Consider the following 26576-nt stretch of genomic DNA (forward strand, 5'->3'; position numbering starts at 1 on the left):
GAAGCTCTGGTTAAATTGTCCGGGGGGAGGGGGACTCTGGGAGCCTTACCTGCCTCCCCACCCCGGCCGCCCGGGCAACGTGGTTCAGTTAAAATCTAAAAGAGGGTGGTGGTGGTGGCTCCCACCGATGCAATTATCCCCTTAGAAAATTGCTCCGAAGGACCCAGCGAACGGCTGGCGAGCAAGCAAACCGCACGCGTGGAGCCGCAGCGAGTGTACTTACAAAACGATTAAAGCTCCGGCGGAACATCGCGACGAAGGCTGCCGGGCGCCGAGCTGGGCTCTACTGAGCTGTCTGGGAAGGTGCCGTCCACAAAACACACTGCGGCGTGGGCCGGCGGCGTGAAGCGGGCGGCGAGGCGGGCGGCCCCGCCACCGCCTGCCCTCCTAGGCTCTCCGCGCTTCCCCCGCCCCCCAGCCGCCCGCGCCCTCGCGCCCCCCCCCCGCCCCGCTCCCGCCCCACTCACAGCCCGCCCCCGGCCCGCCCGTCTCGGGGGCGGCGGCCCCGCCGCTCCCCCTGGTCTGGCCCCAGTACCGCCGCCCCGCCGCTCCCGCAGCAGCCTGCTGAGAAGGCGAGCCTGGCGCGCGGGGGAGGGATGGCGGAGGAGCACTAGGCTCCTCCCGCGGGGAGGGGGGCGCCCCAATCTCTCCGCCTGCGCCGGGCTCGGCACCCCGCTGTCTGCACTCTTCCCCGGCACAGCGCCACCGCCCGCCCTCCCTCCCCGCCGGCCTCGGCAGCTAGCACGCGTGCTTCCGCCCCACTTGGGGCACGGGGGACCCTCCCGGGGCACCCCGCGCCTCACCTCGCCTCAGCACCACACTACTTACTCCCCTGCCCCGGCCCTAACTCGTCCGCGGCACCGCTTCGCTCGCAGCCCTTTCTCGGTCCGCGGCAGCCGCTCTGCCCCGCGCTTTCGTCCCGCACCCGGGCTGGGGAACCACTGTGCAGTCCGCCGGCCCGCCCCGAGCACGCGAGGCAGCCGGGCTCCCCGCTACGCGGCGGGGAGGAGCCGGGCTCTCAGCGAGGAGTGGGGACAGGCAGGACACTGTGGAGACCCCAGCGGGGGCGGAGCGGGGGGATTAGTTATGAAAGCCGCCCCCTCCTCATCTGCAAAGGCGCGGGTCTCCCCACCACCCTCGCTTCGCTCCCACCTACGCAGCTTTCCCTCCTCCAGTTCTTTCTCCCGTCCTGCCTCCCCGCCTAAGCCGTCTTACTTCCACTTTCTCTATGAGGTTGTAAAGTCAGGCTTTGTGTCGCTGCCGCTGCGCAGCGGGGCGGGATTTCCCTCCCACCCCCCCACCCCAAGCCCCTCCCCCTGGCCCCCTCCTCCGCGCATCTCCCAGAGCATCCTGGGAGTTGTAGTCCAACCGTGCCCCCGTTCCGCCTCGTACTGCGGGCTGGGAGCTCCCCCACTCGCCCGGACGGGGTTTGCCCAAAGGGTTGAAGGAGGAAGCGGCTGAGACCGCTGCGCCGAACCGCGGTTCTCGGCTCCGGCTGGATGTGGTGGCCCGGAGTGCTCCGTAGATTCCCGCGGTGAGAAATGTGAGGAGGATAAATGAGGCAAAGCCCTGAATGCTGGGAGCCTTGCCTAGGACTCAAAATTTATGCTCCAGGAAACCCTCTACACTCTCGGCTCCTAGTTTGGAACTGGAATTTGTGAAACTTCAAAAATTAAATATAAAACCTGAATCTCGAATTGCCACGAGACCGGGCATCCCAACCCCCACCTCAGCCGGTTTGCACCGCCCTGTTGGCTTGCCCCGAGGCTGCTGGAGAAGAACTTTCAGATTCCTCTATAAAAGTAAAGATGAAATAAGTAGAGAGTTGAGAAACATTTACCCGAGCCTCCTGCCGCGCCACATTCTCCTGCCAGTTTCGAGCTGGGTTCAGGGTCAAGCTACACCACAGGCCTCCCCTCAGGTCGTGAAGGGCCTTTGCTGCTGGGCACAGGCGCTTCTTTTCCTCTCTCGGGTTTAGATTTATTTCAACAAATCTTTACTGGGCATTTTCTTTGTACCAGGCACTGTGCGAGGGGCTGGACACGGCGACTACTTAAAAAAGACCTCCCCAACAGGGTGCTTGCAATCTAATGGGGGGTGGGGGGGATAGCGACAGGCAAAAACCACGTTTGAAAGTAATGACTGCTAGAGTAGAGACTCCCAAGTGCTGAGGGAAATTCAGCAGAGCGATACTGCATCCCAAAAGGGGCTGGGGAAGCTTTCCTGAAGGCTCTGGAGATTGAACTGGACCTTGCAACGTGGGAAGGTTGTAGAGGGTGTGACCGAAGGAGCCCAGTGGGCAAAGTCCAGGCCGAGGGAGAGGTCGGTGAGAGGTCGGTGAGAAGGCGCAGTGCAAGCTAAGAAAAAGAACACATCGTCTTGGCAGACGCCCGGGATGTGTGGGTGGGGCGGCCCAAATGAACATTAAAACCCAACAGGATCTTCAGAAACACCCTCCGAAGTTCGAACTTGATTCTGTGAGCAATGAGTAGCCCATCCCCAATGAAGTGCCAATGCAGGAGACTTAAGGTACGTTCCCAAATAGTCTTAATTGCCAAGAAGTAATACGATTGGAAACATTCGCAATTCTTTCCCTATCACGGTTCCTTCTGTTTGTTCACACTTGAGGCTATATCTAATGATTTTTAAGATTTATGTTAGATGTATATTAATCAGATATTAGGATATTTATTTTATTGGCAAAATGGATCTAAGGTTTTGTTCTGTACTATTTCAAAGATTTATTTTCGAATAGAGTTTATTTTCTGGCTTTACTTTATTGAACACAGCAACTAATATAATTTAATTCACTAATTGTTGAACACCTACTATGTGGCAGGCACTTTTCTAGATACTGAAATTTGGAGGTGGAAGCAGTGATTATCATTTGTTCTAGGAATAAGTATAGAATTCTTATCAATAAAATACATCCTTATCAATAAAATAGGTAATAGAAAATGAATTTAGATGTTGGAGATGCAAGTACTTACTAGTAAATAATAAGTAATATCTTTCCATATACAATTTTGTTAAACAAAAGGAAAAAATGTACTTACAGATCCAAACAGATCAACTTCTAAAAAAAATTTTTTTTTCTTTTTTTAAGTAATCTCTACACCCAATGTTGGGAGGGTTCAAACTCACGACCGGGAGATCAAGAGTCACAAGCTCCAACGGCTGAGCCAGCCAGGTGTCTCTCAAACTGATCAACTTTTAAAAAAACTAGAGAATTAGGGGCACCTGGCTGGCTTAGCCCATAGAGCAAGTGACTCTTGATCTCCGGGGCATGAATTTGGAACGCCCCCCAACACTGGGTGTAGAGAATACTTAAAAAAAGAAAAAAAATTAAAAATTAAAAATTAAAGAACTAGAAATTATTTTGCAGTATTCTCTCACACACCATTGTGTATTATGTCACATGCCATTGCTATGTTGTCCAGCTTAAAAGCAAGGCATTTTGATCCCCCAAGATATAGCAATATTGCTCGTCTAATTTTCATTTGTTATTGTAATTCTGCTATCTCTGTGTCCTAATTATTTCATCACAACACCCATACTCATGGGTCCAGACTAATTTGCTTGACTATAAAAATGCAATACACAAATCAAAATATGCTCAGCAAAACACGAAATTTATGCAAGGTAATTTTTTCCCATATCCAAACCCAACTTGAAATTAGTTACTCTCATAAGCACCCTTTAGAATTACTTTCCTTTGTGAGCTTCTTTAAGACCAGAAGAAATTATTTTTCTTCTTTTCAGTACCTCTTCACAGTTTCCAAAGAAAACCTAGGTGTTGTAGAAAGCTGTTGTCGATGACTATGAAAAGCAAGCCCATCAGCCAGCATTTTTCATTTGGCCAACTGCATAAACAGAACTGCAAAAACTAACTTCCTCCTGACTAAACTGTCAGAACCCGTGGTATACAGCAACTCTTGTGGTGTTATCAGCTGACTTCAGCAGAAGCCCCAGTCTCCTGCAGGCAGGAATTCTGAGGAAGCAGTCTTCTGTCCTTATTACTATCGTGACTACATATAATGCTTACTGTCAGAAAAAGGGAAAGTGTTCTTCCTCCACTATTTCAATTCTGCTGCCCATTTCTATGCAAGCCCCTCAGAAGCCCTTCTCTATTGCTTCCCTTACTCTTTCCCACCTTCTACCTCAGCCCCTCAGAATTCTCACCATGGCAAATGGGCAGAACAACCACTAGGGCACAGGATGGCAGTCCACACTTGGGAAGGAGGGGAGCAAACTGCTTCTGGGATCAGTCAGTTGATCAGCAATTCAGGATCCCATCAGGAAGGGAATGGTGAGAAGGAGACACTTTTTCCATCTAATACTAAAAAAAGAAAAAAAAGAAAAAAAATTGAAGCTGTTATATCAGCATCTAAATCACTGCCATCAGCAAGTTAAAGAAATTTAACTGTCTGCTGAGCTTTCAAACATACTTCATAAGACTACCTTTTGCCCATTTGAAATTTCTTTCTCCCTTCCAAGTCTGGCCCTAACACTTACTTAAAACTGATTTTATCCATATCTTCCTAATTATTGGCTCTCTCCAATTCATTCTGCACACTGCAACCCCAGAAATCTTTGGAAGACAGATCAAATCACTCCCCTACTTAATGACTTTTCAGCAGCTTCTCATCACTCTTAGGATAAGTCCCGAATCTTGCCTGAACATCACCTTCTAGGCCCTGAATTCTCTGGCCCCTGCCTTCCTCTCTAGCATAAAGGTGGGCCTACTCTCCCTCTTAGTCACCAAGCTCCACCCCACTGGCCACCTTTCATCCCTTGAGTTCCCAAAGTTTCTTTTTCCTGGGCAGCTTTTGCACATACAACCATCCCCACTGGAATGCTTTCATGGACTTTGCCATTCACCCTTCAGATCTCAGTTTAGGTGTCACTTTGTCAGATAAGATCAGGGCTCCCTGTTGTAGTGCTCCAAATAGCCCATATTAATTACATCGAGGGCACTGACAAATGAGGTTAGTAATCATGGAGAACAGCAGAAGTCCAAAGGGACTGTGGATGATCTAATGTTGTTTTGCTTTTCAAAATGGAGAAGTAGGTATATTTTAGTAATCATGATACCAAAGGCACGCAAGTTAGAACTCTGACTATTAAAAGGATACCAAAGGCATGCAAGCTAGAACTCTGACTGTTAAAAGGATGGGGTATTTTAGTACAGTGGAAGAGAAGAGGCAATCTCTAGGAATCACAATGAATTCATTGAGATATAGTTTGGCCTTTAAGATTCTGAGAAAATGATTTCTAATTCAGAATTCTACATCCTCTCAAGCTACATGGGGAAGATAGACAGAGACTAGAGACAGAGAAGATGGTATGGCATAAGAAGAGTAAATCTTTATCTTCCATAATGAGTCATTAAGTCAAAATATATCAGTATAGTTATATTATTTAGAAATAAGGAGGTAAACATCAGGAGAAGCAGCTAAAATAATGAAAAGTACTTGCTTCTAGATGCATAGATTGAGAATGGAAAAGGATGGGATAAGAGACTTTTCTGTTTTCTCTTTATAAGTCTTATAACTAACTTTTAAACTATGAGCATACACTATTTTCATAAAAATAAAAATAAGTTTGAAAATACAAATAGCATTTGGACACGTAGACAGGAAGTAGGAGAACATTCTAACCAAGATAAATGGCAAAGATGTGGAGGTGAAAATATTCCAGTAAATGGTAAGTAGACCTGCCTACAGGAGCAATGGGTCCATGTTGAGGAGTAGTAAATGATATAAAGTTTATTTTATTATTTATTTATTTTTTAAAGATTTTATTTATTTATTTGACAGAGAGGGACAACAGCGAGAGAGGGAACACAAGCAGGGGGAGGGGCAGAGGGAGAAGCAGGCTTCCTGCAGAGCAGGGAGCCCGATGCGGGGCTCGATCCCAGGACCCTGGGATCATGACCTGAGCCGAAGGCAGATGCTTAACGACTGAGCCACCCAGGTGCCCCAAATGATATAAAATTTAAACCTCCCTTCTCAGGAAGCAACTAAAATATACATTCCATCATATGAGAGAGTAAAGCAAGAAAGAAGAATTCATGAGATCCAGAAAATGGGATGAACATAAAAGAGAGGTGAAGGAAATTCCTGGTATGATAATGAAAGAAAGTTTGAGGTAGACAGCTGTGTGGCACACCTAGGGAGCAGCCAGGCTAGTGGAGAGTGGGAAGATGGAGGGATACAGGAGGGATGTCTCTAGAGAAAAAAATTTTTGAAAATTAACTGATAGATTACCTGATGTGTTTGACCATGTTAAGAATAGTATTCAGAAAGGTTTTACAGTTGAATGGGAAATTAGTGAAGAATTAGTGACTGATACATAGAAAATAAAGCCAACTAGGAAAAACCAAGGCTTGTAACTCCAGGAAAAACTGAAAGTTGCACAAAAAAGTAAATGAGTCATGATAAAATGCTACTTGGCGGGGCGCCTGGGTGGCTCAGTCGTTGGGCGTCTGCCTTCGGCTCAGGTCATGATCCCAGCATCCTGGGATCGAGCCCCACATCGGGCTCTCTGCTCGGCGGGAAGCCTGCTTCTCCCTCTCCCATTCCCCCTGCTTGTGTTCCCTCTCTCACTGTGTCTCTCTCTGTCAAATAAATAAATAAATTCTTAAAAAAAAAAAAAATGCTACTTGGCTTCAAAGTGAAAGACATTTACATAGCCATAACAATGAAAACACTATCTTACTGATTTACCAAATTGCAAATCTTTTGTAGAATGAAGGGAACACAAGTTGGAAAGGGTGATGTTGTAAGAGGTCTAAATCTGTATCTTCCATAATAAGAAGACAGTCAGTACTATCTAAAACTTGAAAGAGCAAGAAACATCAGTATAAGTATATTATATAGAAATATATAAGTAAATACTAGAAGAAATAGCTAAAATTATTCAAAGTAGTTGCTTTAGTAGTATAGATCAGAAATTGGGAGAGATGAAATAGGGTTTGCTTTTTTTCTTTATAAGTCTTATTAATCTATTTAACTTTATGAGTATGCATCACTTTCAAAAATAAAAATTAATAAAAAGAGTAAATTGCATTTTGAAAGGGCAGAAAGGAAAGAGAGCATTCTAGCCAAGAGAAACAGCAAAGATATGAAGTAGTAAGTAGACATCCCTAGCAGAGTGTGGGTTCACAATGCAGAGCAGTGAAAGATAATTTTAATAGCTATCATTTATTGAGTACTTGCTATGTGTTAGGTACTGTGCTAAGCACTTTATATTACATTATCTCATTTATTCTCACTAACCCCATATGGTACCACTATTATCCTCATTTTATAGATGAAGAAATGGAGAAGTTAGGGAACTTGCCCGAAGTCACAGCTAGAAAATAGTAGAGCAAAGAGTCAAAAAGATCTACTAGACAGCAAATCCATACCCTTAAACACCATATTTTGAAGGCATAATTAACAACATTTGATCACTGATTTAATTTATGGGACAAAGGAAAGAAAGAGGTGAATTCAAAATGACTCTAAGGAATTAAGGCTCTGTGAGCGGGAGAATGATGTTTATTCATTTTAACAATTGACTACATCCAAGCAGCATGACGAAGCTATAGCAATGAATGCGAGCGATGTGATCCCTGTCTCATAGAGCTTGCCATCAGTCATACATAGGAGAATCATTTGTGGGAATATCAGGGGAGAAAATTGTGAGTTCAGTTTTAACTATGTTGAAGTAGCAATAGAATGCTTGAAAATGTCCAGTATGCATGGAAAATGTGGTATAAGATGCTCTAAACCTCAGAAATCTATCCCTGGTCAAGGGAAATCAGGACTAAGAAAAGCTATTTCATTTAATGCTTCAGAAACCATGCATGAGCTTTAAGAGTGCACTTTCAATGGTAGTCGGGCCAGAAGCCAGATTGTAGCTTATAGGTAGGTATAAACCATTCATTCTCAAAGCTTGATGGTTTAAGAAGGAAAAAAGATTGTACAATAATTAGGAGGGCCATAAGGATAAGCAACTTTTTTTTTTTTTCCCCAAATGAAAGGAGACCTATATATGTGTAAAAGCAGAAAGGAAAGGATTCTGTAGAAAGGAGAAGCTAAAGATTTCAGAAAGAGAAGATAATTGAGGAAGCAGGGTGTGAAATGAGGTAAGGGCATGTGGCTCAGGTTTGAGGGGTAAGGAGGGACACTTTTTCCTCTAAGATAGTAAAGAAGGCTGACAGGGGAGAGAGCGAATCAAATGGTCTTAGATTAAGAGGATGCATTGGAGTGAGCATCTATTTTTGAGCAGAACTTAGTTTTTGTGAGAAAGATCAATTGGGGAAGGAGGTGTAACCTCATAAGGAACCAAAGAATAAAATTTGAAGTTCAGATCTGAAAATTAACAAGCCCTTTGGGTACTCAACAGTCCTATTTCACCACTTTCTACTGTTTAAAATAATTGCAGATTGCACCATCCATCAGTCTTCCTGATCACTTAATTCAAATTTTATCTCACCCAGGCTAACATTTAGGTACTAAGACTCAGGCAGGATGCCATCAAAATCCATTAAAAATTGCTCTCTTCCCAGCAGTGATAGTGATGTAAACTCCCCTTAACAATCAAATCCAACCTTGAATTAATTAATATTTCTGTTGGTGTCTGTTTTAAGTAATATAGTTCTTACTGGCTCACTTTCTAGCATTTTTAATTTCATTTGGCACTCTTCAGCAAGTATTTAGTCTGTCCTACTTGAAGAAGTATTTGCCATTTTGGTTTCACTTATTTCTTGTCACAGGATGTAACTATAATACACTCACATGCACAAAACACATAACAAACATAAGAGCTTCTCGAGGGCAGGGCCATGCCTTATTTATCTGTATCCCTATTTCCAGGGAAGAGCATGACGTGTTGTTGAAGTTCAAGAAATGCTGACAAAGGAATGAATGATAATCTGTGTGCTGTTCTGGGGAGAGCCCTAAACTGAGATCCAGGAGATGTCAATTCTGGCTGTTACCTAGAGCTTCCCTTGGACCAATCACATACATTCTCTATACCTTATTTTCTCCATGGGAAGATGAGGGGATTGAATGATTTATTAAATTATTTCTGACTTACGAATTTTACATACCATTTTTAAGATGATAAAATTTCAGTTTTCCAAGTGGCACTATTTGGATTGCTATTTGAAATTTGTTCTAAGTCCCTGGCTAACCCATTGGTCACACTGCCTGTGAGTCAGAGTAGATCTGCCCCTCAGGTCATCTCTCCCAGATATAATAGACAATCAGATGTGCTATTCAAAGCTCTGTTCACTGGGAAGATTTCCCTTCCCTGGTATCTTTTTGGGGTACCCCATGGTGGGGTTGTAGTGCTGCAGTCATCTACTTTTACTTTCAGATGGTGCCAGGTTAACTATGCAAAGTTATGTGTAAACCAAGCTGATGTATTTCTTTTTTATCTTGAGTCATTTGGTCATAGGTAACTTACCAGGGGGCCACAGGTATGGATTGAGAAAGGGGCAGCCATATGGCAGGAGGAGGTGCCGTGGGAGTCTGGGCCACCTGTGCATGAAACTAACATATGCCTTCAGGGCTGCTCAGGCTCTGTCACCAGCTAGACCCCAAGACCTGATCTACTGCTCACCTGCTTAGACCCACCAACATTTGTCCCATATTTTTCCTTAAGCTCTTCTTTCCAGCTTATCTTTTAACAAGAGACCCAAAGGGCACAGCATCCTGTGGTGGAAACCAAAACTACCACTCAAGCAAAAGCAACTGCCTGGACAAAAGGTTACCCGTCAGCCCAGAACACCCAGACCAGCTGGAACTTAACTCCCAACTCATACCTGCACAGATGGACCATGGAGTGACCGACAGTTACCTTTACCTCATTATAATACTAAAAATCTCTGCCCAAGGAGGAGCACAAACCTCATTTACATAACATACAATGTATGTATAGGCATGTCTCCTTAAGGCTCATACGCCACCTTATGCCCACCTCTACATATGATGACAGGGCTCCCCTATCTCAATATTCATCCTAACCCTAAATTAAAGGGACCCACTCATCCTTGCTCAGGGAGTCACAGCTTTGGAAGTTATTCCCTGTGATCTCCCTATTTGCTGCAAATCAAGGTTCCCTTGTGCTACCACTCTACCTCGTGTAGTTTCTGTGATTCACCAAGGAGCAAACTCATATTAGTTCGTTACAACTCTATCCCACATATACACCTTCCACAGGATGATGGAATAGTTCTCAGCACACCAGACTTTATGGGCAGGCAGATTAGATGACACTGTTTATGATGTGCAGCCTGTGTCTTTATCCTCGCCTAGCCAGGCATTCAGTCTCCCCCAGAAAACTATCAGCAAACCAGAAGATTCTTCTCAAAAGGAGAGCTCCCAGCAAAATAGGAAATCAGTAGAGGTGAGCAAGACAGACATCCCAGCAGGTGTCTACTAGACTTTCTCAAACTCCCATGCCCTTCATTTTCAAACTGCCTCTTCCTAGCCCCTACCTAAAGAGCCCAGGGCTCTTCTGCAATCCTCCCTTATGAATAGAGGAATGGGATCTGATAAACCTCTTCAATCTAAGAATTTGGAGACTTTGAAATGTGTTTAGATGTTTATAAAGAACCACGGGGAATGAGCAATGCTGAACCAAAGTAATGAGTCTATTGTGATTGGGATTTAAGTATCAATAGGTAAACTATTTGGGTGTGTAGTGAGGTTTCACTCCCTGCTTTTCGGATCACACCTTGTGACTGCCAGCTACTCTGCCCAATACCTTCTTTACAGTTGTGGGGAGAGCCACATGTCATCTCTGCCCCACTCAGCCTACTTTTTGAGATTCAGTACCTCCTTACTCCACCCTCCTTATACCACACTACCATATCTGTGGTTTATGAGAATCTTCTTAACCAATCCTGGGTAGAACAGAGAACACCTACCAATTAAAAAAAAAAAAAAAAAAAAAGACCAAACCCACCAAATAAATTAAGTACTTACACAGTACATTTCATTAATCTTCAGAGTAAAACTGCTTCTTTTTCTATGTGTGTACATACATATAGATGGGACAGAGTCACCCAGGCAACCAGATAGAATGTGGACTTCAAAGGAACAATGGTCTTGTCATTCTTCACAAGAAGTTAATTAGCTCCTCTCCTACAGATCGCTTCTAAGACTCTGATTGGTAATGTCTCAACTCCTGCTCAGCTATAAAGTCATAATTAATAATTAGTCTATTTCTCTGGTAGCTGTCATTTCATGACTACTGGGCAATCTCCTATCATTAATGACTGTTTTACATTACCATGGGGCAGGCATACTTTTACCGACCCTCAGGCTTCCACAGGACGTTTTAGCCAGGTATAATCACTATGAGGTTCCATCACACACACTCCCCTCCCCAACCCAACATGGTTATCCAAATGAAATTCAATTAAAGGAATAGAAAAATTACAAAAGGGTTGATAGACCAATGAACCAAATATGTGTATATTTGTCAGGCAATAATTTTTTCTTTTTAAGTGCTCACTAGATCATTATCTCCTTTGGGCTGCCTCCATTAATTATTTCTCAGTCTACCACAAGTTTGGTGTTCCCTAAAGTGTAGGACTCTCGATAATTGCCCTGATTCACTCCCAATTTAGGGATAGTGCTTCCTGGATGGTGTATTTGTAATATGTACAGAGTCCCTGACATCAGCAATTTTGTATTTAATAGAGAGATGTGAGACTATTTCACTTTTTGGCAGTCTTTGAAGTGCCATATTTGTCAACGGTGAGTCCCTTTTCTGCCTCCATGCCAACCTTCGTTCTTGAGTTTGGCCAAGAAAGAATTCAGAGCCAAACTCTCAAGTAAGCAAGAGTTTAATAGCAGTTAACAAGAAAGTACACTCTCAAGATGGGAGAGTGGGCAGGCACAGAGATGGCAGTTGCACTGGGGGCTCAGGGTTGTCTTTTCTTTTTATGTTTGCATAGGCTATGGGTCATAAGTAGGGTGGTCTCTGACTGAGGTTGCTTCCAATCATCTAAGGGACTCCTCCTACTGGTCTGGAGGGGGAGTTTCTTGACCCTATATGGTCCTTGTTGGGACTGTCATGGCAGGCATCCCCCTTGAGGGTGGGGGGGTGGGAAGGTCAAAACTGCAGTGTATATGTATTTTAATGAAGCTCTAGGTTGCTGGTAGGGCAGTGGTTATAGGAAAGGATGCATGCGTATTCCGCCCCCCATCTCTCCCTGTAGTTTGGAACTTGGTTTCTTCCCTTTTAATCTATTGGAAAGTATTTGTTCCCTGCTCATATCTAACTAACTGCCCACTCTATCATATTAATATTAGTTATTGTTATTCATTATTATTATTCAGTGGGAAAAATCACTATCTTCTTTGGTTTAAACCAAAGCTATCTCAGGAATATATGGTAATTTCCCTAATCAGCTTTTGTTCTTGGCCCAGATCATAAACAATATTCATGATCTCGAATGTACAGAGAATTTATTTATAGCCTTGACATACTTTTCCATGAACTGTTTAAATATCAACATAGTCCAAACGAAGCCTGCCAGGAAAATAAATGATTTATATTCATTTCTGTGGGTGACCTTCCATAGAAAGAAATTAAGGATTGCATAACTATAAAGAATAGATAGAAACAGGCAAAAGTTCAACAAACTGCTGTGATTATAGGTGATGAAATTACACATGTTTGGGGTTTTTCTGTGTATCTTACATTTCCCTCATGTAGTTACACAATGACCTTTGGCATAGTTTGAGGAAGACGTATGCTTATTTCAATTTCTTCCTCAATTGTAGGGATGGCAAATATATGGCACATATGTTGTCACTCCCCACTCCCAAGTTCATAGCAGACAATGCTAGTCAATCTTGGTACTCTTTGTCACTGAATTTGGAAGTAATCCCATGATCTTTTGCAATCCTGCCTTCTGCACAGCTGTGTGACTAGATCAGAGTAATCACCTGAGATGGAAGCCTTTTGTCATTCTTGTTCTAACCTTTACAGTTCACACCTGTCTTAGTCAAGGATCAGTGGTGACAAGGAGTACAAACTCATTCAAACCAGTTTAAGAAAGGGACATTTATTTTAAGAATACAACAGACAATATTACAAATGTCTGGACTATGAAGAACAGTCAAGCCATAGAGTGATCGAAACTAGAATTGGCAAGCAGAAACAGCTTGCTTGCTCTTTCTCTCAGTGACCACATAGTGTCTCTCTTCTATGCTTCTCTGTCTCCTCTTTCTTTTGACTATTATCTACTTTCTACCTAACATGCCTTCCCAGCCCTACTCTACATGTTATTTAATTCAAGCATCCTCATAGTTCTCTCTCTAGAGTTTCTGTGTCTCTTACTGAAAATCCTCAAGAAACCACATCTGATGACCAACTAAGTTTTGGGCTTCTAGGAAGTAGCCAGTTGTCTACTTTTGGTTCTTCAGGGGAGTGGCTGTTAGGGGAGTGGAATCACATTGTAGGAAGGGCTGTCCCTCTCAGAAGCTATAAGCTTCTCCAGGTTAAACCTGAAGAAGTTGACAAATTGACTATCTAATCTGCTTACATATATTCTCCTATTTGTACCCCCTGAGTTGCCAGATAAAATACAGGATACTCAATTAAATTTGAATTTCAGGTTAATTGTGAATATTCTTTGACATATGCATACCAAAAAATTATTCATTGTTTATATGAAATTCACACTTAACTGGGCATCCTGTATTTTTTTTAAGATTTATTTATTTTAGACAGAGAAAGAGAGCATGAATGGGGGGAGGAGCAGAGGAAGAGGGGGAGAGAGAGAGAGAGAAGCAGACTCCCTGCTGAGTGCTGAGCCTGATGCAGGGCTTGATGTGGGGCTCCATGCAGGCCTCCATCTCACTACCCTGAGATGGTGACCCAGGCTGAAATCAAGAGTCAGCTGCTTAACCAACTGAGCCACCAGGTGTATTTTTATTTGCTACATCTGTCAATCCTATCCCTGAGTCCTCCTCCTTTGGACTCACTCCTTGAGCTGTTACAGTGACATTTTTCCAGTAAGTCAGTAGCTGTTATCCTTAGAGTGTGGGTAAAAATCCTAAACTAAAATATCTCTATTAGAGATTCAGTGTGGCCACAGCAATAGTGCAAGCTTAGAATATTGCACGTTTTACTATTATTGGCTCTATATTTGAAGACTTGCTATTTTCTTTCAGGCTGATCTTAGTAGAGATTTTTTTGGGGGGGTGGACTATCTCTTCCACAGAATAGAAGCTGGGGGCGCCTGGGTGGCTCAGTCGGTTATGCATCCGACTCCTGGTTTTGGCTTGGGTCATAATCTCAGGGTTGGGGGGATCCAGCCTCTCCTCAGGCACGGTGCTCTGTGCTCAGCAAGGAGTCTGTTTGAGATTCTCTCTCCCTCTGCCCTTCTCCCACCTCAAATAAATAAATAAATAAATAAAATCTTTGATAAAAAAAAGAATAGAAGCTGTTTGGGGACAGAGTCTGACTAATGTTACTTCTGTGTACATCACTCAATAGTGTTTAGAGCATCATGAATATATAACAAATGTCACAGTTGCAAAAAATAACTTTCCTGTAAGAGTTTCTTAAAAGAAGTTAAAGTGGTGTTGACCAGGACTTGTGGCTCTTGGGTAGGATTTGTTTCAGGTTTTCAGGACTACTCCTTCCTGTTCAATAACCAAATCAAAAACAATATAGTGATTACAGAGGCCTGATTTATTCATTCGTGGCTGGCTAAGACCCAATAACCCAACACCACGTGCCATTATGAGGTTGATTGTAGATGCCACTTACACTTTCCACTTAGGAAGGGGGCCTCCCACTTTCCACTAGAATTGTAATCTTGGGGCCAACCTGTATATTCGTGTATGGAGAGAGTGTCTACTTGCCCAACCCGCACAATGGATGAGGACCCCAGAGCTGTCTCACATACCCAGTCACAGGTTGTGCAAAGAGCAGGGCAAACATGAATCACCCTTCAAGGCAGTGACCTTATCTGCTAGTGACGTGTGACCTAATGCATGTTAACCTCTGAATAATCAGATTAGTCACTCCTTTTCCTAGGGGGAGGAGTCAGTGCAATTGATGAGTGTAAAGGACACATTCCTTCTTAAGCACTCCCCTCATATTTTTCTATTATTTGATCTTAACTATTTTTTAGGCAATAGCAACCTTTTTTTTTTTTTAAGATTTTATTTATTTGAGAGAGAAAAAAGAGAGAGCACATGAGTGGGGGTGGGGGAGGGGCAGAGGGAGAAGGAGAAGCAGACAGCCGCCTGAGCGGGGCTCGATCCCAGGACCCTGAGATCATGACCTGAGTTGAAGGCAGATGCTTAACCGACTGAGCCACCCAGGCACCCCTAGGCAATAGCAATCTTCACCAAGTATATTAGTTTCCTAGGACTGCCATAGCAAAGTACCACAAACTGGGTGGCTGAAACAACAGAAATATATTATCTCACAGTTCTAGAGGCTAGAAGTCTGAAATCAAGGTGTCAATAGGGTCATGCCCCCCTCTGAAGGTGCTTAGGGAAGGATCTTTTCCAGGTCCCTCTCCCAGCTTCTGGTAGTTTCTTGGCTTGTAGCAGCATAACTCCAAACTTCACATGGCATTCTCCCTGTTTGCTTGTCTGGGTCCAACTTCCCCCTTTTATAATAGCACCAGTAATATTGGATTAGAGGCCCACTCTACTTATGGTATGACCTCATCTTAACTAATTATACCTGCAATGACCTTATTTCCAAATAAAGCTACATTCTGAGATACTGGGGGTTAGGACTTCAACATATGAATTTGGTGGAGAGACATAATTCAGCCTATAAACCATGTATCTCTTGCAGCATCTCCTGGATTTCTTTCTCCTCTTATTCAAGTACTTCTTACAAAGTGTTTCAATGTGGAGGTTTGTGTGGCAGACCTTCTGAGGCCTTATGCTTGAATAAAACTTGATCCATATTACCTTGGTACAACAGAGGTATATAACAAAATGTGAGCTTTAGAAAAAGAAACTAACAAATTCTGGCATATATACCGGACCCATGGGATGTCATAGCCACACAAAAATATTTTTTCCATCCCGTCCAGCAGCAAGTACCTACTTAATGAATAGGGGAGGTGTTCTTTGGGAGAGTGGCTACAACATAAAAGTGATTTAAAGCTCTAGAGCACCATCAGTCTCTATTTTATACATGTATTGTTTGGTGCATGGTAACAGTAAATGAAACAAGAAAAGTGGCTTGAATTAAAGTATAGTAGTTCAGACTGATTTGCTGATAGTCTACTAGTCTAGCGATTGTCATATGGATCCTGAAATAGCTTACCCCTCATCACTTCAGTTTTTTAAGTGGGTATGTAATATGCTGTTATTATTTCTTTTTTCTTAAGATTTTTAAAATTTATTTATTTGAGAGAGAGAGAACACAAGCGGGGGAAGGGGCAGAGGGAGAGAGAGAGGGACAAGCAGACTACCCGCTGAGCAGGGAGCCCAACATGGGGCTCGATCCCAGGACCCCAGCATCATGACCTGAGCCAAAGGCTGACACTCAACTAACTGAGCCACCCAGGCACCCCTGCTCTTCTTATTTCTTATAGTAACCTCAAGTGATCAACATAGAAAGCTTTATTTTTACAATTCCACTCTTTGTCATTGCCGTTCTTTCAACAAAACTAAGGTTTATAAAAGAGACTTGTTTACACAACAGAGATATATTCCTTTTGCCAACAACTATCACTTTCAGAAGTTGACTACCTTTATTGTTAATAATCTATAATATCTACCGTTAGTTTTATAGTACATTAGAATTCTATTTAACTTAGCTGTGAATGCCTTTATATTTATTTAGATGAACATGTGGAAATTAAAGATAAAAACCTCAGTCACATTCTTATGTTCCAGTTTGTAGTCAAGCAATTTAACATTGATTTTCTTATTTATTTATTTTTTATTTTTATTTTTTTAAAGATTTTTTTTCATTTTTAAGTTATCTCCACACCCAATGTGGGGCTTGAACTCACAACCCTGAGATCAAGGGTCGCATACTATACTGACTGAGCCAGCCAGGCCCCCCTTGATTTTCTTATTTTGCAAAATGGCAGAGAGATACAATCCACTCTTAATATTTCCAGGACTGGGGCGCCTGGGTGGCTCAGTTGGTTAAGCGACTGCCTTCGGCTCAGGTCATGATCCTGGAGTCCCTGGATCGAGTCCCTGGATCGAGTCCCTGGATCGAGTCTCTGGATCGAGTCTCTGGATCGAGTCCCGCATCGGGCTCCCTGCTCGGTGGGGAGCCTGCTTCTCCCTCTGACCCTCCCCTCTCTCATGTGCTCTCTCTCTCTCATTCTCTCTGTCTCAAATAAATAAATAAAATCTTTAAAAAAAAAAATTTCCGGGACTAATTATTCCAACCATTCATCATAATAGGTCTTTGTTTCTTCTTTTACTCTTTGCAGTTACCTGCCTTTGGTCATTTCAATAAATTATTAAAAAATAGTCCATTTTGCTAGGAAAATAGGTGACTAAGGGAAGAGATTGATGATAGAGGATATATATGAATTTTTTTATTATCAGTAAATTTCTACTATTCAGAGAAAATGGCTATATTGTTTCTATATTTTATTTTTTAAAGTAAAATACTTATATATGACATTTGTCGCAATTTATTTTTTCTCCTTCCACAGTCTTTTCAATGTGTTTTTTTTTTTTTAAAGATTTTATTTATTTATTTGACAGAGAGAGAGACACAGCGAGAGCAGACACACAAGCAGGGGGAGTGGGAGAGGGAGAAGCAGGCTTCCCGCCGAGCAGGGAGCCCAACGCGGGGCTCGATCCCAGGACCCTGGGATCATGACCTGAGCCGAAGGCAGACGCTTAACGACTGAGCCACCCAGGCGCCCCTCAATGTGTTATTTTGATTCAGGCACATAAGGGGATAATTCTAAACAAGTAGAGCTCTCTGAAAGTTCTTAGATGTAAGCTATAATTAGCCCTTGCTTATTTTAAAAATGGCCCTTCCATGCATTATATAAATAATTGCAAAACTAATTAATCATGCTTAAACCTTGTTTTCTAAGGTCACAGCAGCACAGGAATAATTGAGGGTTGTATATTGAGTTCCAATTAAGGAGATACTTGGCTGAAGCTCCAACAGAGCTTTTTTCTGACTTCTCTTTTCCTTCCTTTGCTACTTTTAATTTTTAGGGGTTGCACGCAGTGTGGCAGGGACTGCAGGATTTGGGGAATTGATAAAGCTGAAGACTTTTACTAAGTCCCTGCTTGACATTATCATAAACATCCCATCTGCGGTGTATCACTTCTTTCTGGCCACTTAAAGATCTGTGATCCCTGGCACCATGCCATGATCATCTGGCATCCCCACCCCTGATAAAAAGTGGTCTTCTTGCTGAATGAAAGTTCCTTCAGCTCTTTAAGCTCCCCTTTCCCACTGGAGGATAGAAGGGAGGATCTCAAAGCATCGTTTCAGCTCCATGATGATATAGTTTCATGTAGAAAATATATGTGAGAAATGTTTGAAATCTAACCTTTTTAAGTGATGGGTTTTTAGAAAGAGCTGTACTAAATAAAAGGAGCAAAATATAATTCATTTCAGTCCCATAGCCAGGAGCAAGGTATAAGTTGTGGAGATGAGTGTTAAGGAAGGTGGATTCAACAGGAAGAGAGTGGGGATGGTCTGAGAGGGAAGTGCCACGTTTGAAATTGGCTTCACGGTGCCTTCTGAAGGGAGAATGGAAATGTAAGGAAACCATGGGCCCACTGAACACATGATCCTGACTTGCTGAACAGCGGAAAAGAAAAAAGAGCGAGATAGAAGGAAGGAATAAGGTACCATGAGAGATGAGACAATGCTGTAAGAAAGCCAGGAAGTAGAAGCTCTCTTACTTAAATCAGGACATTTCCAAGAAATACTGAAGACTGTCTGTTAAAGTGATAGGACTTAGTTATTTTAATTATTAGCTTGGGTGAGTTTCCACTAGTAAACTTTTTTTTTTTTTTTGCTAAAGTTCTTCTCTGACTCATAGTACATATTTTTATTACTTATTTTATACTGGCCTTAGTATGGAGCCCCCATTAATGCATTAGAATTTTGCATATTGAATGAGCTTCAAATATTCTATAGAATCCTACTCTATAATTAAATGTGGTTTAGAAGGGAACATAGATACTCATGCATATAACTTGTTCTTAAGATGTCATTATCATTGGTTATCACTGGCAGTTAGTCATTTTAATTAGATATTAATATTCACAGATTTTAAAGTATTACAAATCTCTAGGCTTCAAAATGGGAAAGGGAATAGAGCTTAGATTATTTGGTTTTGCCTACTAAGATGTTGGTTGAATTTAAACTGAAAACCATACAATTTCAACTTTTACTATTTTCGAGGCTACTAACAACTCAGATTAACTCCAAAATCTTTGCACAATATGAAGACAGATTAGCCAGTGAAACTGTAATTTTGAAACTCAGCCTCAGATGCTGTCAAATGCTGGTCAGATCATCTGAACAGAGCAGCCATTAAAAAAAAAATTAGGAGATGGATGGGGAAAATTGAATACTGACTGGATAATTGTTATTAAGGAATTATTGTTAATTTTTAGGTGAGATAATGGTAGTGTGTGCATGTACTTTTTTAAAAGTAATCTCTACATCCAACATGGAGCTCACACTCACAATCCCAAGATCAAGAATCACAGGCTCCACCAATAGAACCAGCCAGGCGCCCCTGTGTGTATGTATTTTTTAAAAGTCATCATCATTAGAGATATAAATGGGAAGGGGAATGGATAAGAGTATAAATGAAATAAGGTTGGCCACGTAATGATAACTGTTGAATCTGAGGAATGCTTATATGGGCGTTCATTATACTACTTGCTCTATCTACTTTTGTATACATTTGAACTTTTAAAAATAGTAAACAGTTTAAAATTTTAATCAGAACTTTCACTTGTATCTGTGAATTTTAAAAAGACCAGGCTTTCTAACCGAGAAAAATTCTAACCCTTTCTAGTTTGTCTTTTAAAAAAGGGCAATACCAGTAGGAAATCAAGTCCATAGTGCCCACAATGCTTTTTTTTAATTTATTTTTTTGTTAACGTGACCTGATTAATTTTTTTGCATTCAATATTTCTTTTTTTTTTTTAAAGATTTTATTTATTTATTTGACAGAGAGAGAGAGTGAGAGAGGGAACACAAGCAGGGGGAGTGGGAGAGGGAGAAGCAGGCTCCCCGCTGAGCAGGGAGCCCGACGTAGGGCTCGATCCCAGGACCCTGGGATCATGACCTGAGCCAAAGGCAGACGTTTAACGACTGAGCCACCCAGGCGCCCCACAATATTTCTTTTTTTAATTAAAGAATAACTGACATACAATATTGTATTAGTTCCAGGTATACAGCATAGTGACTCCATATTTGCATACCTTATTAAATGGCCACCGCAATAAGTAGCAGTGAAGGAGACAGTGATGTTAGAAATGGCTATCAGGAGTTTCCCTAACTCCACCAGAACTAAGCACACAAAAGCCGTTTCTGCCAAGCACTGGGCACTACAGGAAGACAGTCTTAAACTGTGAGGACTGTGTGTAACTATTAAAAAATCAACTTAAAAAAAAACTTAATTGGGTTGAGACTTCATGTGAGGGCTAATCCAAGGGAAATAGGAGTCCAGGGTACCCATCTTGCAATTCCTTTTTAGATTTGCATGTACGTGTATACTCATGGTTCCCATCCAAGTGACCAGATCTAAGTAAGACACATATAAGGAGCCTTTTGCCTCTAGAATGCAATAATAATTACAGTCAAGTCATTTGTTATGTCATGCATTTAATTACTATTTTTAAAATAAGTTGCTTCCAAGATGGGTAAGACTAATCTCGATAATGATTGCAAATAGACTTCCTGCTATCAGTGTTTTAAAGGTGGTGAGCATAAAATAGTTGGTATAAGTTTGCTTTATCACATGTGGTTTTTATTTTTATTGAGTCCTGAATTATCTTGGATGCCTTTAAGGATAACTTCATTGCATTTTATGTTGCAAATAATGGTTATCTCCCTATCACTGTCATCACTGTCATATGTCAAGATATCACTGCTGCTCACATTGTCACAGGATACATTGTCTCTGTAATCTCCCTTATGAAAGGACTTGGAAAAAGACTTCGCTTCACTTGGAAAAGGTGAGTTTTGAACATTTCTGTCCGTTGTCTCAGAAATATTGACCAAAGGCTCAGAAGAATTTCGGCAAACTAGGCATTTTTCCTTATAGCATCGACAAGTCTTGATTAACCGAGGCCTAGATAACATGCCTGCCTTACCTGTACTAACTGACCTTTTTAGATTACGATGTCTAGGGGATTTGGTTAGTTTCTGTAAACTGGATCGCCTGGGTGGCAAGGTTTGCTTTTGTGAATGGGATGGCTTGGTTGGCCTGACTGGATATTGTAGACTGGCTGGCCAAGGTGACCTCACTGCCTTATTTGGATAGGATGAACAGGCCTGGCCACCTAGCTTATGGGCATGAGCTAGCTTATGTGGCTTTTCTAGATTACGTGTTCTATATGACTTCCTTGGGTGGGTTGACCTGAATGTTTTTTGTGGGCTTGATGGCTTATGTAACTTTTCTCGACTTGATAGCCTGTTTAACTTTTCTGTACTAGATGATATACATTGCTTTCCTGGACTCGAGGGCCTGATTAACTTTTCGGCACTGGATGGTATGGATGACTTTTCTGCACTTGAGGGCCCAGAAAACGTGTCTGTACTAGATAGCATGGATTGTTTTTCTAGACTGCATGGACTGGCTATCCTGTATTCATTGAATGATATTTTGGATGATCTGGATGACTTGGCTGTCACATCTTCTTTCTTGAGCCTGAAAATATAGAAAATTTGGAATATGACATCTTAAAACAAAAGAGTACTATTGCTATCACCAGAAAACACAGGCTATTATGTCAGTTTAGACTTACTGGTTTTTTTTTTAGCTCTGGTAGAAAAATTGAACACAGTAAGAATTGGAGTATGGTAAAAGCCATGACTTGGGTTATAGATATGAACTCATGCTGAATACTTTTTATTTTTCTTGAGAGTATATTTCGGATGCATTAGATAATCATATAGCCTACATATGGAAGGACACAAAGTTGTTTCAAGTCTACTGTTGAGAAGGAGAGAGAGCTTCACTTATTCTAGAAATTAAACTTTAAAAAAAGTCACAGGGGGCGCCTGGGTGGCTCAGTCGTTAAGCGGCTGCCTTCGGCTCAGGTCATGATCCCAGAGTCCTGGGATCGAGTCCCGCATCAGGCTCCCTGCTCAGCGGGAAGCCTGCTTCTCCCTCTCCCACTCCCCCTGCTTGTGTTCCTGCTCTTGCTGTCTCTGTCTCTGTCAAATAAATAAATAAAAAAAATCTTAAAAAAAAAAAAAAAGTCACAGGTTGGGGGTGCCTGGGTGGCTCAATCAGTTAAGCATCTGACTTTGGCTCAGGTCATGATCCCAGGGTCCTAGGATGGAGCCCTTCGTCAGGTTCCCTGCTCATCAGGGAGTCTGCTTCTCCCTCTCCTACCCACCCCCCCGCCCCGTGCTCTTTCTCTCAAATAAATAAAATCTTTTTAAAAAAAGTCACAGGTTGATATGCAACTCATAGACAACTGTCACAACTTGTCATCAGGAAAGAATAAACTCTTTAGACCATATTCGCTGTTTCCTTCCTATCATATTTACACCATCAAGTTATCTATCCATGCATACTTATATTCACAATATTCCTCTAAAACTAAAGGAATAGAGCACTGGTGTATTTTAGTCATTGGTCCTTATATTGGGAAATTTTTAGGGAACCACTATATCAGGGCCAGCCTGATTCTCCTGTGTGAAAGGGAATGAGACAACGAGAACAACAGTGAATAATTTTTGCTATTATGTCTTAAAATGGTAGATTATCCAAAATGTTTTATTGTTTTTGGAATACAGAGACCCAACTCCCTCTCTCTCCCCTTCTTTATTTTCTTTTCAAAATTTTTTTTATTTTTTTAAAAGATTTTATTTATTTATTTGACAGTGAGAGAGCACAAGCAGGGGGAGTGACAGGCAGAAGGAAAGGGAGAAGCAGGCTCCCCACAGAGCAGGGGGAGCCCTATGTGGGATTCGATCCCAGGACCCTGCGATGATGACCTGAGCCGAAGGCAGTCGCTTAACCAACTGAGCCACCCAGATGCCCTCTTTTCTTTTCTTTTTTTTTTTTTTTAAAGATTTTATTTATTTAATAGAGAGACAGTGAGAGAGGGAACACAAGCAGGGGCAGTGGGAGAGAGAGAAGCAGGCTTCCTGCTGAGTAGGAGCCTGATGCGGGCCTCGATCCCAGGACCCTGAGATCATGACCTGAGCCGAAGGCAGATGCTTAACAACTGAGCCACCCAGGCGCCCCCAGATGCCCTCTTTTCAAATTATTTATTTAAATTCTAGCTAGGTAACATACAGTGCAATATTGGTTTCAGTCTCTCCCCTTCTTTATTCTCCCTGTCTTATTCGGATAGTCAAGCCCTCTTTTCCTAGACTCAATTTATAATGAAATTAATAGCCTGGGGCTCAGCTGAACCCTCAGTTAAGAGATAGCTTTAGAATACGCTAAAATTGATAACGTACTTGAGAATATTTAAGAGCTGATATTATTGAAGTGAAGGTATCCACCCACAAGATTAACTCTTTAGAAGTCTGGGGTTAACATTAAGTAACCACAACAGCAATGAAATCTCCACTATATGTATACACACAACTTACATTCTTAATTTAAGGGTGTAAAACTTACGTTCCTGCTTTGGGTGCCTCGTCGCTCATATAATTGTAATGGAGAAAACAAAAACAGGTAAAGACAAAAGCTATGATCATAATACCAATTATGATAACAAGTAGACATCTCCTAAAGTTGTCCATTTTAGTCTCCATTGATTCAACGTGCTTAGCTCCTGTCAAAGAGATTGTTTCACCAGAAAATGTGTTATCTTCCATTTGATAGTGATTTGCCACTAAAGGTCAAAATCAAATCTTTTTACCAGTGATTTTTTAAAGCATGATAAGTGTTCCACTGTCATTTTCCTCCCTCTATCACATCCCCAGCCACAGTCTAGATGCCAGATCTCTGGCTAATCAGTACAATTACCTTGGTTACCCCTGCATCATGGTTTGCTCACCCCATTACCTAGGTTTTTGAGTGTATGTATGTCTTGCACATGTGAATGAACTTGAGCGTTAATGTTTGTGTGTGAATGTATATGGTGGAAAAGGGGGTAGGACAAGAAAAAACTCTTGTTGAAGCCTACTATATGTTAGGTACCATACTAGATTAGTTGAGGGCAGGGGTTGGTGGATTTGGGTGGGGAAGGGGAGTGAAGGGGGACAATATGTCTATACCCTATGCTTCTGTGCTGCTTGGATTTTTCACACAGAAGTAAAACTCTCAGGTGTTTTCCTATAAATTCTTTTTTTTTCCTATTTTTTTTATGTTATGTTAATCACCATACATTACATCATTAGTTTTTGATGTAGTGTTCCATGATTCATTGTTTGTGTATAACACCCAGTGCTCCATGCAGAACGTGCCCTCTTTAATACCCATCACCAGGCTAACCCATCCTCCCACCCACCCCCAGAACCCTCAGTCTGTTTTTCAGAGTCCATAGTCTCTCATGGTTCGTCTCCCCCTCCGATTTCCCCCCCTTCATTCTTCCCTTCCTGCTATCTTCTTCTTTTTTTTTTTTTAACATATAATATATTATTTGTTTCAGAGGTACAGCTCTGTGATTCAACCGTCTTGCACACTTCACAGTGCTCACCATACCCTCCCCAGTGTCTATCACCCAGCCACCCCATCCCTCCCACCCCCCACCACTCCAGCAGCCCTCAGTTTGTTTCCTGAGATTAAGAATTCCTCATATCAGTGAGGTCATCCTATAAATTCTTAAAGACCTACTAATGGTAACATCCAAAAAACAGCAGATTTCTTAAACACAACTAGCTTGTCTAATTAAAGCTCAAGTACATAATATAATAGATCCTAATTTCTAAATTTTAAGGTTAAGCACATACCTGTAGTAGAAGATCCATTAGTTTGGTTTGTATTTAAACAACTGTTTGTCCAAATGGACAAAAGTAGGACATAAATAAAAAGATTCATGTCCAGGGATTTGTTCAAATGTTTCTTCTACCAAGGAAACTACTGTATTTGATAGGGTTCAGCCTGTTCTAGGAGTTTATGACATCATTATCATTTTGTGTCATATTCTGACAACATAATCTCACCATGGAGAAGCCCAAGCTTCTGTGTATAAATACTGTCAAATGATTTTTAACAATTTATTTCTCCACATCAAATATTCTATTAAATTCAAATCAAGAAGTTTGGGGCATTATTAAAAGTGTAGAGGGAGATATTTAGAGAAAATAAGGAAAATGGGATTGCTTTAGATATTGAAGAACTATTTCTCCTTATTAAATGGTAAGGGGACACTTTTCAGCCTTGTAGTAATTCTTAAGTGTTATAGGGATTAAATCATCCTGGGGTATAAGTCTGTAGGATTTTGTTGTTGTTGTTAACAAAATTAAGATATTGTAAAACAGTAGTAGTTAAAACAGTATGGTACTGGCATAAAAATAGACACATAGATTCAATGGAATAAAACAGAAAACCCAGAAATAAACCACAATTATGTGGTCAATTAGTCTTTGACAAAGGAGGAATGAATATACAATGGGAAAGCTGGACAGCCACATGCGAAAGAGTGAAACTGGACCACTTTCTTTCACCATACACAAAAATAAACTCAAAATGGATTAAAGACCTAAAAGTGAGACCTGAAACCATAAAAAATCCTTGAGGAGAGCACAGGTAATAATCTCTCTGACAATGGCTATAGCAACACTTTTCTAGATATGTCTCCTGAGGCAAAGGAAATAAAAGCAAAAATAAACTATTGGGACTACATCTAAATAAAAACTTCTGTACAGTGAAAGAAACAATAAAAACAAAAAAAACCCTTAAAAGTCAACCTACTAAATGGGAGAAGATATTTGCAAATGATTTATCCAATAAAGGGTTAGTATCCAAAATATATAAAGAACTTAGACAACTCAACACCCAAAAAACAAATAATCCAATTAAAATATGGGCAGAAGACATGAACAGACATTTCTCCAAAGAAGACATACAGATGGCCAATAGACACATGAAAAGATGCTCAACATCACTCATCATAGGGAACTGCAAATCAAAACCACAATGAGATATCACCTCACAGCTGTCAGAATGGCTAAAATGAAAAACACAAGAAACAAGTATTGGCAAGGTTGTAGAGAAAAAGGAACCCTCTTGCACTGTTGGTGGGAATGCAAATTGCTGCAGCCACTGTGGAAAGCAGTTTGGAGGTTCCTCAAAAATTAGAAATAGGGGCGCCTGGGTGGCTCAGTTGGTTAGGCGACTGCCTTCGGCTCAGGTCATGGTCCTGGAGTCTCTGGATCGAGTCCCGCATCGGGCTCCCTGCTTGGCAGGGAGTCTGCTTCTCCCTCTGACCCTCCCG

General features: G+C 41.7%; 2 protein-coding genes and 1 long non-coding RNA gene across 12 annotated transcripts in view; 1 reads left to right on the plus strand and 2 right to left on the minus strand.

Annotated features, from left to right (window-relative positions):
- Nucleotides 1-1233, minus strand: part of ATP11C (ATPase phospholipid transporting 11C) — a 177645-nt gene extending 176412 nt beyond the window's left edge. For 4 of the 8 annotated variants that reach the window (XM_064574635.1, XM_064574636.1, XM_064574639.1 and 1 more), the window contains exon 1: nucleotides 224-429. In XM_064574635.1, coding sequence (XP_064430705.1) covers nucleotides 224-250 — 27 coding nt within the window. In that variant the 5' untranslated portion in view covers nucleotides 251-429. Of the gene's footprint in view, nucleotides 1-223; nucleotides 430-1215 lie in introns of those variants that run through there. The other 4 variants (XM_064574642.1, XM_045883355.3, XM_064574638.1 and 1 more) reach the window with 2 other exon arrangements.
- Nucleotides 543-26576, plus strand: part of LOC135361971 (uncharacterized) — a 409252-nt gene continuing 383218 nt past the window's right edge. For all 3 annotated transcript variants that reach the window (XR_010406271.1, XR_010406270.1, XR_010406269.1), the window contains exon 1: nucleotides 543-2529. This is a non-coding gene — a long non-coding RNA (uncharacterized LOC135361971). The remainder of the gene's footprint in view (nucleotides 2530-26576) is intronic.
- On the minus strand, nucleotides 20820-25177 carry CUNHXorf66 (chromosome unknown CXorf66 homolog). Its single transcript, XM_045880449.1, has 3 exons — nucleotides 25090-25177; nucleotides 23813-23969; nucleotides 20820-21880 (listed from the first exon to the last, which is right to left on the minus strand). Exons 1-3 carry the CDS (start codon nucleotides 25175-25177, stop codon nucleotides 20965-20967), a joined length of 1161 nt encoding a protein of 386 aa, XP_045736405.1. The 3' UTR covers nucleotides 20820-20964.

Source organism: Mirounga angustirostris, unplaced genomic scaffold (assembly GCF_029215605.1).
Source record: "Mirounga angustirostris isolate CCGP_5_RB_7025 unplaced genomic scaffold, mMirAng1.0.hap1 SCAF_11, whole genome shotgun sequence".
NCBI lineage: Eukaryota > Metazoa > Chordata > Mammalia > Carnivora > Phocidae > Mirounga > Mirounga angustirostris.

Coding starts and splice junctions, on each gene's coding strand:
- CUNHXorf66 (XM_045880449.1), bottom strand. CDS start 25,177: ATGAATCTTTTTATTTATGTCCTACTTTTGTCCATTTGGACAAACAGT. Junction 23,970..25,089: donor TAATGGATCTTCTACTACAG/GTATGTGCTTAA, acceptor TCTCTTTGACAG/GAGCTAAGCACGTTGAATCA. Junction 21,881..23,812: donor GAGGCACCCAAAGCAGGAAC/GTAAGTTTTACA, acceptor CTATATTTTCAG/GCTCAAGAAAGAAGATGTGA.